The following is a 13,885-nucleotide window of genomic DNA, read 5'->3' as shown; positions in this document are numbered from 1 at the left end:
ACTACTTGATGTTCCTCATTTGAGTTTGCTAAAGAAATAAATGCAAATATAACTGTATGATGGATATGAGCTTTCACAAACCACAGCATTTATAAAAATGTTATCTGGTGCATATGGAGAGGAGAAGAGCGTGTCACCTACAGGTGCTTTTTCAAGCCTAATTAAACATTTTTTAATACAACTATCTTGAGCTCTGAAGGGGAAAAAAAGCTAAATAAATTCGCTGTTAAATTCATTGTAGCAGAGACACAGCTGTCAGTCATTTTTTACATTAGTTCTTTAGTTAAGAATTAATATTAGAGCACCTAATAAAAATATTTAGTTGGACACTGCACAGCCCCACAGTAGTCTAATTAATAATATAATTGATTATATTAATTATTATTAATTTTATTACAATTAAGCTATAAAATTGACAAAATGCAGAACCCTTTTGAATGTTTGCTTTCATTTTGAAATCGCTAATGCGTCTTTTACAGTTGTGAAAAGAAATATCCCATTATGCAGCAGCAGTCTCAAGTTAGGACACTTAAAAATGCCTTTTGAGTTTAAAGATGATCGTCCTGCCAAGTTAAGTAATGATTATAAACATTTATACAGTGTTATAAATGAAATGGGTATATGGTGTGTGAGTAAGTGGATTTTCTGCGGATCAACCTCTCACATGCGCTGCAGTTAGGCTGAACGATAATCTTAAAAAATATGTAATTTAGGCTATACTGCTATTTCCTCATGCAAAATTAAACACCAGAAAATATACTGTATGCCTAATTTAACAGTTAGCAAGTCGATTTTATGTTGACTTGTAGCTCATGGTCCTAAAAATGAAAATTAAATCTTTAAAAATGAAAAGTTATTAAAATAGGCTAAATAAATAAATAAAATCACAGGTAGGATTAATAGTCTAATGGTTTATGTTGGCGTTTTTTTTTTTTTTTTTTTTTTTTTTTACAAATGGCAACCGGACAATTTCAAAAAAAAAAAAAAAAAAAAACACCTATTATAGCCTAACATAAAATGTATTTACTAACCACAGCATTTATAAGGTGTCTGATGCATATGGAGAGGAGAAGAGTGTTGACTCCATTCAAGATTCACAATACATGTTCTAAGTTTATGCATTGTCAGCAAATCAAACCTACAATCTTTGCAATCCTTAAGCTTTACTACTTGACGTTCCTCATTTATGCTTGCTAAAAAAAATAAATGTAATTATAAAATGTAATTATATATGGAGAAAAGACTGCATCACCTACAGGTGAATTGTCAAGCCCACTCACCAGCATGAATCAAACCAAGAATTGCACAAAATGTCCAGAAACATAGAGCGTTGATAAAAAAAGTGTCTGGTGCATACAGAGAGGAGAAAGTGTGTCACCTACAGGTTATTGTACTCTACTTACGATTCACAATACATTTTCTAAAGTCATACATTCTCTGCTAATCAAACCTATGACTTTTGCAATCTTTAAGCTTGACTACTTGATGTTTCTCATTTTTGAGTTTATGTCCGCTAAAGAAATAAATGCAAAACATGTAAGATAGAAAGGAATATCCATGAACCACAGCATATTTTAAGATAACTAGGTTGTCCTACAACACTTCATTCAGTAATATTACGAGAAACACTGACCAGATGGAGGTTTACTGGGGAGGACCTGGGCATAAATCTGGGTCTGTATGATGAGGAAGGCTTTAGTTGTTTCATCCACACAAGCAGACACAAGCAGAGTCTCCTGGACACAAAGCAGCTCCAGACAGCAGTCCGAGATGGAGGTTTCATTCCCACACAGCTGGAGACTGCGGTTCAGACTCACGTGCACCAGAAAGGCATTCTGATAGATTGACATTCAACAGAAAGAATATATATGATATCAGAATTGCAGCATTTAAGTATGTCAAGTGTTTTGAATCAATTTACATTCACATTTATTCATTCATTTCCCAACCAAGCTCCTGGAGGCACACAAAATCAAACACAACTGAATCAATTCATCAGAACTCTAAAATCTAAACTTAATGGGTCAAGTAAGACAGCCAAAATATTGCTGGTGTGCCTCCACGAACAGGGTTTGGAAACGCTGATTTACCAGACACTTTTTTTAAAATTGATTTACAAATCTTTCCACAAAACAGAAATTAGAATCAGAAAGAGCTTTATTGCCAAGTGTGTTTGCACAAACAACTTGTCTTAGTGACAGGAGCTTCCAGTAAAGAGAGTACAAACAGTGCAAACAGTGCAGACAGTGCAGACATAAATACAAAAATATAGACATGCCTATTTAGACTGAAAAGAATATACAGTTAAAGACAAAATTATTAGCCCTTGTATGAAATTTTAATACTTGATCAAATATTTGCTGTTTAATAGATGAAAGAGTTTAACACATTCTTTTTTTTTACATAATAATTTTAATAACAAAAGATAATAGTATTTAGCTTAAAGTGCAATTTAAAGGGTTATTTGTTTGTTTATTTATACATTTTTTCATTTAATTAATTATACTTAAGTTAGTTGCAAGTCACTGGACAGCAGTGGTTTGTTCTGTAACCAATCAGAAAAAAAAAGATTTCTTAAGGGAACTAATGGTATTTTTAGACCTTGCATTTTTTTTTTCGTTTATTTAATTCCAGCCAAACTAAAAGAAATAAAACTTTCTCCAAAAGAGAAATAGATTCTATATTATATTTCACAGGAGAGCTAATCATTTCGTCTTCAACTGTACACCAGTTCATGTCAAGAAAGAATTATTTTGAATCCTTTAACCGTTACTATACCACATGACAGCACATGTGAAATGTATGACAATATGGTGTATGCCGAGCTAGTGTTTTTCCCATACTGAAAAACTTCCGGTGACCTGTTATGGTGATTTTTTTTCCAATTTATACTTTTCCTTTTACAGCATCGATGTTGTAATGTCATTAAAATACATTCAGTTAAATAAACTTTAGCATTATTTAGTTGCTCAAGCGTTAAACAAGACAAAAAGCCTTTTAATCGCACGCGCCGAGCTCCATTGAATATACTGGGGTAAAATAAATGCTCATATTATAAAGACATGGCGGGGAAAAATGTAATTTAATGCAGTGCTTCTTGTACAATCTGAGACCCACTTTATATCGGATATCTCTCAGCCAGTGGAGATCGCTGATTTTTAAAGAAAACTGACCTTAAATGCACCATTTTTTGCATTGGCATACAGTTGACCGGAAGCGCTTAACCCAGGTTACTGGCAAATTCAAAGTCCTATTAGCATGCTTCTGCATATACCCTATAGTATGACTATGATAACAATCTAGATGTCTTTTGTTAGCTTAGAACTTATAGTTTTCATATTTGGTGAATGATTTTTGATAAATAATACTTAAAAACTAATATTATAGTCGGCGCCAGTGTTAGTTAGTGAGTTAGTTAGGTTAGTGCGTTGACACACGCACTCCGGTGCTCGTGGCGACCCGGGTTCAATTCCGCCTCGCGGTCCTATGCCGATCTTTCCCCTCTCTCTGCTCCCCATGCTTTCCTGTCAATTCTCTCTACTGTCCTATCAAAAATAAAGGTGAACACCTCGAAAAGAAAAAAAAAACTAATATTATATGTAATTTAATAATTTATTTAATTTTTTTTTTCTTTTTCCCTAAAAATGTGGAATGTGTACAACAATTTTAGTTGGTTAGTTTAGTTAGTTAATCTCATTTTCAATTCTATAACCATAAAGTGGGAGCAATGATAAATGATGCAGAAAATTCAACTTTGACATCTTTGACATTATTTCCCAATATTACTGTTTTTAAATGCAGACTGGTTAGCATAGTAAAGTTCTTTAATAAAGAAATACATACATTTAAAAAGTCCTTCAGAAGTATATAATGTTGTGGTTCTTGGCATGAGTTTAAATGAATGAAAACATAAGAACAGTTAAGAGGAATGTTTAAATTAAAACTTGTAAAAAACAGTTGAGCCGCTCCTTCTGGTTACAACTTAAGGTAATTCCCTGAATATTCACAATACAATACCCCTCCTGCATTTTTGAAAGCGCTATGTCATGCAGTTCGTCAAACCTGAACATCAGGGATATTCCATAATGTTTACTGCATCATCTTGTTTTTTAAATAAACAACAGATATCCGGTTACAGGGAAACCGAATTTATTTTGTTTTGAGATATTCATCTGTCAATATATAGGACTTTTTTTGACTGCTTGTAAATATACGTTTATCTGAATTGTGCTTCTCTCAAGGCTTCAATAAAGAGATGTAAATGTTCCAGTTTGTCAAATTGTGAATGTCATTTTAGACAGAAGGAATTGTTATGCTGTGTAAATATTTATATATATTTATGTATAAAAATAATATAAAAAAAGAAAAGAAAACAAGATCTATTCAGTTTTATTAGTGGACTATTATTTAGGGATCTTTCGTGAGATTATAAATTCTAAACAAAAACACTTTTATAGGATGAATGGCGATCAAAACGAAGTTGATATATGGGAGAATTTTAACTCTTAAACTATGAACGCGTCTACCCTGTTGTGCTCTGTAGTATTATCTTTCTGCATTTATTGCTGTTTTCCCAATTATTTTTTTCTAATTTTATTAACAGTATATTTTTTTTAAACTGTAAAGAATTTGTATGCATTTTGTATCATTGTATGGTACTGTCTCATATATTAAGAAGAAACCAATAATAATAAAAAAACTATTTTATTATCCTGTGCTGTGGATTTTCTAAAACTGAACCTGCTCAAGATCTGACATTCAAACTTCAAAAATTTCAGAGCAATTCTCATCTGACTGTGAAAATATACAACGACAATAAGACAACAAACATGACAAGACATGTAATAATTGATACTTCAGGCTTTCTGGAATTGATACTTCTGGCCTTCTGCATTCATCGAGTATAAATGAAAAAACATTTAGAAAAAGTAAAATCATTATTAAATAAAAATAAAACGAAGCAAAAGTATTTTTAAAAAATGTAGTGTTGTGAAATATTTTTACAGATTTTTTTTTATTTATTCATGTGAAGTTGAATTTTTAAGCATAATTATTTCATTATTCATTCTCAAGAAATATTTCTTATTATTAATTGTAAAAAACATTTGTGTTGCTTAATATTTCTGTTAAAACATTTCTACATTTTTATCAGGATTTTCTGATGAAAATAGTGCAAAAAACATTTCACGTGTTTTTTAAGAAGCATAATGCACTTTCACTTACCTTTAAATAAAAAGATATCTCACTCACTTACAAGAAAGCCTTATCACATCAGATCAGTGGAGAAAAAAATTTAGAAGGTACCAGCAGAGGTTTTTTTTTAGTTTACTGTCTGTCGAGAACACTCAAATAAACTAGAAGAAAATATTCTTTATTGAATATTCTATAAAATATTGTAATATGAGAAAATATTCAAATCTGTGCTGCATTACTTAAAGAAAGGAAATAAATTGTGATTTTACTTTTAATTCTAAAAGATTTCCCCAAAAAAAAACATTAAATCCCTGGGTAAGTTTCTAAGATCACATATCATATCTCTGCATAAACTATTTCCCTGATAAAGATAAACAGGAAAACAGTAGGGGAATTTTCATGCACAACAATGCGATGCGTAGGTGATCAGATCACACCCTGCTTAATGACACCTTTGCAGTTTAAGCTATTAACACAGATTGCATCTTCCCGTAACTTTACCTGAAGAGTCAAATACCTGTGGTGTTAATGGGGGTTAATTGTTTTTCCCCTATGCAGCACAAAATTCCCATGTGCCTAATTTAAGCATAAAGTACACTAACTTATTCCACTTTTAACAAAGACGTTTAACTTGTTTCTGTTTGCGTTAAGAGTCTTTTTTTTATTTTTAACTGCACCACATCTTTTAGAAACAGATGGATGTGCTTTCAAAATAAAACTACATTTTAAAAATCAACGTAAATTGTACGGCAAGAAAGTCAAGCCTCTATAAAGAGTGCCAATCTGACGACACACAATGCCTATTGTTGTTTAGAACAAAAAATGGCAGTGTGAACACAGTCTATGTACAGTATATTAATATAACGTATTGTGTCTTGATTATATGCTATTAATATCTGTTTTAGCACTAAATGTACTCTGCTCTCCCGACTGTCCCAAAAACAATTCTCCTTAAGGAAACATTCATTAATTTTCCGTCAGCTTAGTCCCTTATTTATCAGGGGTCAGAACAGTTGAATGAACGACCAACTATTACAGCATATGTTTTGACAGCCCTTCCAGCCGCAACCCAGTACTGGGAAACACTCATACACTCTCGCATTCATACACAGACTCATAAACCACAGCCAATTTAGTTAACCCAATCCACTTATAGTGCATGTCTTTGGACTGTGGGGGAAACCGGAGCACCCGGTGGAAACAAATGTGAATACGGGGAGAACATGCAAACTCTACACAGAAATACCAACTGGCCCAGCCAGGACTAGAAGCAGCAACCTTCTTGCTGTCATGGAAACTGCTAACCACTGAGCCACCGTGTTGCTTTAAGGAAACTCATAAAGATTGATTGATTGATTGATTGATTGATTGATTGATTGATTGATTGATTGATTGATTGATTGATTGATTGAACATTTTTCATATCAGTAATTATAGATAATTGTCACAATCATTTACTGAACCATCACTTGTTCATAATCTAAAGCATTTCTTTCTTCTATTGAACACAAATAAAAGTATTTTGTAGAATGTTGGTAGCTGGCACCCATTGACTTTCATAGCAAGAAAAAAATGACTATAGAAATCAATGGATTCCAGCAACCAACATTCTTCAGAAGAAAGAAAACTACTTAAGGGAGAGTAAATGATGACATCCTTTTCACTTTTGGGTGTTCTATCTTTTTAGGAAATCAAACAGCTGTTAATTTACACTTAATTTAAACAACTTTTGTATTGTCAAAACATGAGGTCACAAATTTGAAGTGCAATGTTTATAATAATAAATACTGATAACTTATCATATCTGAACGGAGAGATAAACATCTGCATGTTCTAACTGCTGATTTCAATTCATGAAGCAGCTATTTGTTCCCTGACTTAGAGGAGAAAAAGCTCATTTAAGTAAAACATCGTCATCTATATGGATCACAATAATCATATGTAAATTCATGCATATAGCACCTCATTACCATAATAAAATGTAATTGTGGTTTCCATGGTAACTGTATAACAAGCATTAGCCTGAGTTCATTAAAGTCTGTGTGAACCAGAAGATTGATTTTAGCATGTTGATGTACTTCCACGTGAAACAGAATAATGAGTAGGGGTGGGGCTTTCTTTCTTGCATCATTCCCTCACGACAAACTTATGATAAAAGGGGTGTGGTTAGGAATATTGTGGATGGAATCGTTAAACTGACGTCATCAGAGAAAAACCACCACTCCAAACGCAGAAGCAAATGGTCTACTCACCTTCCCAATTAATTCATAGGAAAGATTCCACTGTGGTTGATAAACCGGCAAACAGGATGGTGGAAGGATACTACCTGAAAAGATTCACAATGAAAACATTCAACCCTCAGTGCTGGGAAACACCCGCAAACTCTCTCATTCGCCCTCTATGGACAATTTACCTATACCGCATGTCTTTGGATTGTGGGGGAAACCAGAACATCCAGAGGAAACCTACATGGGGAAAACATGCAAACTCTACACAGAAAGTCCTCCTGGTCCAGCTGGTAATGGAACCAGAGACCTTCTTGCTGTGAGGCTACAGTGCTAATCACAGAGCCTCTGTGCCGCCCATTATGTAAAGTCACTAAGTGAACATTAACTTGCAATTTACTGTAGGTACAAAAGACAGAAGGAGATTTAATGCACCAATACAGTCAGAGTAAAGTCTTTTTGTCTTTGATTAGCAGTAAAAATAATGGTCACACTCTATTTTAAGGTACAATTCTCGCTATTAATAAACCATTAACAAAGACTTTAAGGGCTCTATTTTGCTGATCTATGCGCAAAGTCCAAAGTGCAGGGCGCAAAAGCATTAAGGGCGTGTCAGAATCCACTTTTGCTATTTTAAGGACGGAAAATACCATTTTGCCCCGTGGCGCATGGTCTAACAGGGTTGAGCTTATTCTCTTAATGAGTTATATAGGTGTGTTTTGAGATTAAACCAATCAGAGTCTCATCTCCCATTCCCTTTAAGAGTCAGTTGCGTCGCGCCATTGCGCATTTGCTATTTACATGGCCGACTTTGTAAGTGGAAATACTGAACGCTTCACTAGTGAGAAAACAGTTAAACAGATCATCTACAGCGCAAAAATGAGAGATGAGCCTCCTCTTTCTTTACTTTCACCTTCACTCTCGTGGGTTGGGAAACATGTTATGCACACATACATCCATTAGCCTATACATAATTAATTTTGCAAAGATTTGTTTCAAAACTATTTCTAAATTCAGTTTTAATTTCCAGCAAAGGAATAAATGAACACTAATAACAAAGTGTAGTCAAAAAACTGAGTTATATCCAAATACACCTGCTATGCCCCATATGGTCTAAAACCTGACAGGTGGGCAAATCTATGCTTGTTTTTAATAAAACAAATATAAATATGCACATAATAAATAATACTGCTAATAATAATAACAACAACATTATACAAATGCAAATTGTTATAAATAAACCGAAAAAGCCCCCAAGATGAAGAAGGCATGAAAGAATGGTTTTTATATTTATGTAGACTAGAAAATAATATTTTTTGTAATATTTTAATCCTTTAGTTCTTTTTTCATTTGTAAACATATTTGTGTATTGCTGTACACCCTGTCTGTATTGAGCAATGTGTAAGTAAGGCACACAAATAACATGCTCTGCGCTAGACTTTAGACCAGCTTTGATCTGGTCTAATGAACAGACTATTTTAGATCCTCAAAATAGCAACCCACCAGCAATGCGCACTTACACGCCTCCTTTTTTAGACCAGAACACCTATGGGCATCCCTAGACGGTGCGTAACAGCACATATGAGCATAAATGCATTTGCTATTTAAACAATGTGGTGCAAAACGTCAATATCTTTAATAACAAACAGGAGATTAGCCAGTTCATAGTGGGAATCTAAAGTGTTACTAAAATAAATTATTTGCAGTAGTATACTGATATACACACAGCTAATAGGGATATTTAGATGAATATGTAAATATTTGCTGTGCTTTTTTTATTCAGGAACACAAAGTCACAGCTCTCCCTTTCAGCTAAAGCAAGGTCTTTTCTTCTTTCAAGAATTCAGGCCATTGATTATTGTTGTTAATTATTAAAATACCTCTTTTTAAACTGATGTGTTACTGATGTGTTACTGTGTGCTACTGACACGCATTAAAAGGAATCATATCATTCTCATCATGCCTACTTCTCAATGGCTGCCAATCAAGTTTGGCAAAAGTGTCTTACTGTTTTTTAATTTACCTTAATTGCTAGTTCACCCAAAAATGAATATTATGTAGAAATAGCAGGAAAAACAACTACGGAAGTCAATGATTACTGGTTTTCAACACTGTTTATCTTCTTTTGTGTTCAACAGAAAAAGAAAATCAAATATGGATCTAATAAAGTGACAAAACTATATGAATTTAAATTGTATTCATCTGAAATATTGCCAATTGTCGGACCTATTCTCTGCGCAAAATATTTTTCTGTGTTTTGAATTTTACAATATTGAAGTTGATGTTTGAAATTTCTTTTTTATCTTGAAAACTTGAAACTGTAATTTTGTGAACTGGATATCAACTGTGCAGGAATTAAGAACCAAAAAAAAACTGTAGTCTGAAAATGCATGTCTATAAAAATCTGCCTTTATCTTAAATTTTCAAATGTTCAATAATCAAGTAATAAAAATATAACTCTAAACCATTTTAAATGAATATAATATTCAATTTTATTAAATAACACTCGTAAAACATTTAGATTTGCACAATTCATATTCAAATAATTTTGTCATATTATTAGCTCCATATTCGAACAGGTGTGCGACAAGTAAAGTGTGGTTAGAAATGATAACAGAGTAAAAATTTTGGGGTGAATTATTGCTTTAAATGTGTAATTAAATATTAAGGGAAAAAATACCACAACAACATTTCTGCATATCACATTACTGGACATTACATTTAAATGTTTAAACACTTTATTGGTTAAAAAGGTAGGCAAACCTGGTTTTTATATTTATATATTTGTATCTTCATTATATTTAATAGTTATTATAAGACCAAAAGAAATGAATAGATATTGTAGTAATTACCTGTTGCATTTGACGAAGAAACAGCACTAAGACTGAATGAAATGCCCGACACGTTTCCAACCAGAAAAGATGATATTTTTGGACCAGATGCCTGAATGAACGCAGGCTGAAACACTGAAAATCATATAATAAAATTAATAACACACAAATACACTTCATTAAACATGTAGACATAGACACCATGTATAGTAACTGTTTACATAAAATATATTTAACTACTGAAAGCTATTAGTTAATTAGTTAAAGTTATTAGTAACTAATAGACAGTGGAGGAAAGAGTACTGAAAAGTCATACTCAAGTAAAAGTACCATTATATCTGCCCAAAAATGTAGTGCAAGTAGAGTAAAAGTATTTGTTTTAAATATTACTCAAAGTATGAGTAAAAAGTAGCCCTTTGAAAAGCACTGAAGAGTACGGTTGCCGCGATACCATTAATTAATCTTACGATACCAGCTAAAGTATCATGATGCCAAGTATTACTGCGATACTGTAATTCATAACTCAAATTATAAAGAAAATTGGCAGAAATAATACTATATTTTAAGTTATAATAGGACAAAAAATGTATAACTTAATAACTGTAATACATAATTCCCATAAGGCCAAAAAGTATTATTTGCACCTCACTTCCCCTAAAATATATTCATTCTTTTTGTTTATTTTATAGATAACTGACCAACAATAAATGCATTAAAATAAAGATACAAATTGTACAGAATGAAATTTGTTACACAAGAGCATTTTTTCCAACAAAATTAGGCTGTATGAAGTGCTCAAAAATTGTTTCAGTGTTTTTTGGGGATTCTCATCTTTTTTTTCAGTCTTATCAGGCAACAATCCAAAGTAATAAAAAATTTGACTTTGTGAGTCGTTTTTTTAAAGAGACTGTCGTGGTTGTTGTAGCTACAAAATCAAATTAACAGGAACAGAAATAATACCGATTCAGATGTGCGTTCGATCTGCAGCATTAGAAAACGTGCAATAGGCTGCCATAAAAGACGCAAATTCTAAACAGTTTTGCAACCTTAAAAGGCTCCACAGATTATTAAAATAAAATGGTTTATTGTTGCGCAAACGTGTGAGCATTTAGTGACTTTTCCACATGCAACATTATCTATTGTAGACAAACCGGTAATGACGATAATAGAGTTTACAACAGGGGTGTCCAAACTCGGCCCTCGAGGGCGGTGTCCTGCAGATTTTAGCTCCAACTTGCCAAAACACACCTGCAAGGATGTTTCTAGAAAGCCTAGTGAGAACTTGATTAGCTAGTCCAGGTGTGTCTGATTGGGCTTGGAACTAAACTTTGCAGAACACCGGCCCTCCAGGACCGAGTTTGGACATGCCTGGTTTACAAACTACAGTGGCACCACCAGTATTTTGTTACCATAGTATCATGATACTACCATAGTACCGGTAAACAATGCAACCCTACTCAAGAGTAGTGGGCATTAAGCCTGGTTTATACTTCTACGTCAAGTGACCGGCGTAACCCACGGCGCATGCAACGCGCGTAGCTGTGCATTTATACTTCTGCGCGCTGTCTCTGTTGGTCTGCATTAACACTTCCGAAACGCTAGTGGGCAGTGAGGTGTAAATGTTCCTCTGTGTCGAGTTTCTTCGCTGCTGTTTTGCTTTTCCTGAACACTTCCTGGTTGTACAAGTGGCTCAAACTTGATCATTTTGAGGCAGGAACCGGCGGACGTGCAACAACTTTAACTATGTGGTAAACACAAAACAAAACTTTCCATCCGGAGCTCCTTCACAGGACTCCACACTTGTAAACAATCGATCCATCAGGCTCGCACCATTCACGCGGCTCTCGGTCCCACCCAGACTCGTCAGCGCTACCAAGCCGACCAATCACAGAGCTTGCGCTACGCGTCGTTGCGACGTGTAGTTAAATTTTTTGAGAGGTGCATGTCAGTAACGCCGACGGCCACGGCGAAGGGCTATGCTTCAGCTCCGTAGCATACGCCACCGTTTGACGCAGAAGTATAAATCAGCCTTTACACTGTGAAAAGCTGATGCGTTCACATGTAATTTGTGGGTGTGTGTAAACGTAACATTCTGTAGTGCATTTAGTCATTGCCCAGCAGGAACACAACATCCTAAGACGTTAATATTAGGTTAGATTTAGGTTGTGATGTCAGATGACTAAAATTCAAGGTCTAGTGAGCATCTAAAGACAACGTTATTTTAATGTCCAATAACGACGTAAAATTACATTGATATTTGGTTGATATTATGTTGTATTAGAAAGTGACCACAATCCAACGTTGAGCCAACATTTTAAACCAACAACATATTGACGTCATAGTGGTAACATCCACAAAACGTCATGCTGTAACATAATTAGACGTTGATTTTAGGTTGGCCTGACAATGAGTTCTGATGTCAACCAGATTTTCATTTCCAAACAAAATGCAACGTCCCCACAAAGTTACGGTACAATGTCAATCTGGCGTAATGTTGACGTCTTGTGCCTGCTGGGGGTTTAAGGCCATTTTAGTCATCATGCAGTCAGTGGTGTAAAGTAACAAATTACAAACACTCAAATTACTGTTCCTGATTGATTTCTTTCAGAAATTGTTATGTACTAAGTAGTTTAAAAAATGTGTACTTTTACTTTCCCTTGAGTACATTTTTAGTGATGTAGTAGTACTTTTGCTCCACTACTTTCCCTCAACCTGCAGTCACTACTTTATTTTTTTCTGTCTATGAGGATTAGAAAAATCAGTCCTGTGATTCCCGTCCAATTAAATCACACACAGAAGGCGAATCATGATGAACTACCTCAAGACATCAGCTTTATAATCGCAGCAAACTGTTTGGAAGCATTAAAAGTGTCCAAAAAGATGTCCAAAATCTTTACACGCAATGACCCAGAGACTGTTTAGATGCATGTCACTAATGAGAAGATGATGGATGATTATTGTATGATGACCAAAATGGCCTTAAACACCCAGCAGGCACAAGATGTTAACATGATATCAGATTGACATTGTACTCCAACGTTGTGGGGGCGTTGCATTTTGTTTGGAAATGAAAACCAGGTTGCCGTCAGAACCCAACATCAGGCCAATGTCAATGTCCAACAGTCAACCTAAAATCAACCAAATATCAACATCATTTGACATCGTTATTCAACATCAAAATATTGTTGTCCTTAGACGCTGGCTAGACATTGAATTTTGGTCACCTGACATCACAACCTAAATCTAACCTAATATTAAAGTCTGATGACGTTGTGTGCCTGCTGGGAAATTACTAAATGTACTACAGAATGTTACACACGTACACAAATTACATGTAAACACATCAGCTTTTCACAGTGTAATACTCACTACTCTTGAGTACTTTAGAAATGTCAAATTTTTACTCCTACTTTGAGTAATATTTACCACAGATTCTTTTACTCTACTTGCACTACATTTTTGGGTGAGTAATGGTACTTTACTTTTACTTAAGTAGGGCATTTTTAGTACTCTTTTCACCACTGCATACAGTAAACATCCGTCATCATCTCATCAGTGACATGCATCTAAACAGTCTCTGGGTCAATGCAAGTAAATATTTTAAACATCTTCTTGGACCCTTTTAATTCTTCCAAA

The 13,885-nt window shown here is 34.2% G+C and overlaps 1 protein-coding gene across 2 annotated transcripts in view; it reads right to left on the bottom strand.

Moving 5' to 3' along the window:
* tctn2 (tectonic family member 2) overlaps window positions 1-13,885 on the bottom strand; it is a 40,739-nt gene that overhangs the window by 26,027 nt on the left and 827 nt on the right. For both annotated transcript variants that reach the window (XM_087253290.1, XM_087253291.1), the window contains exons 2-4: window positions 10,271-10,384; window positions 7,446-7,519; window positions 1,634-1,835 (exon numbers count right to left, since the gene is read on the bottom strand). In XM_087253290.1, the coding sequence (XP_087109416.1) occupies window positions 1,634-1,835; window positions 7,446-7,519; window positions 10,271-10,384 (390 nt within the window). The remainder of the gene's footprint in view (window positions 1-1,633; window positions 1,836-7,445; window positions 7,520-10,270; window positions 10,385-13,885) is intronic.

The sequence above is a fragment of the Danio rerio genome, chromosome 5 (genome assembly GCF_052040795.2).
Source record: "Danio rerio strain M-AB ecotype USA chromosome 5, GRCz13ab, whole genome shotgun sequence".
In the NCBI taxonomy this organism is placed as follows: domain Eukaryota; kingdom Metazoa; phylum Chordata; class Actinopteri; order Cypriniformes; family Danionidae; genus Danio; species Danio rerio.
The sequence above is the reverse complement of the archived record's forward strand: the minus strand, read 5'-3'. Positions and strand labels throughout refer to the sequence as shown.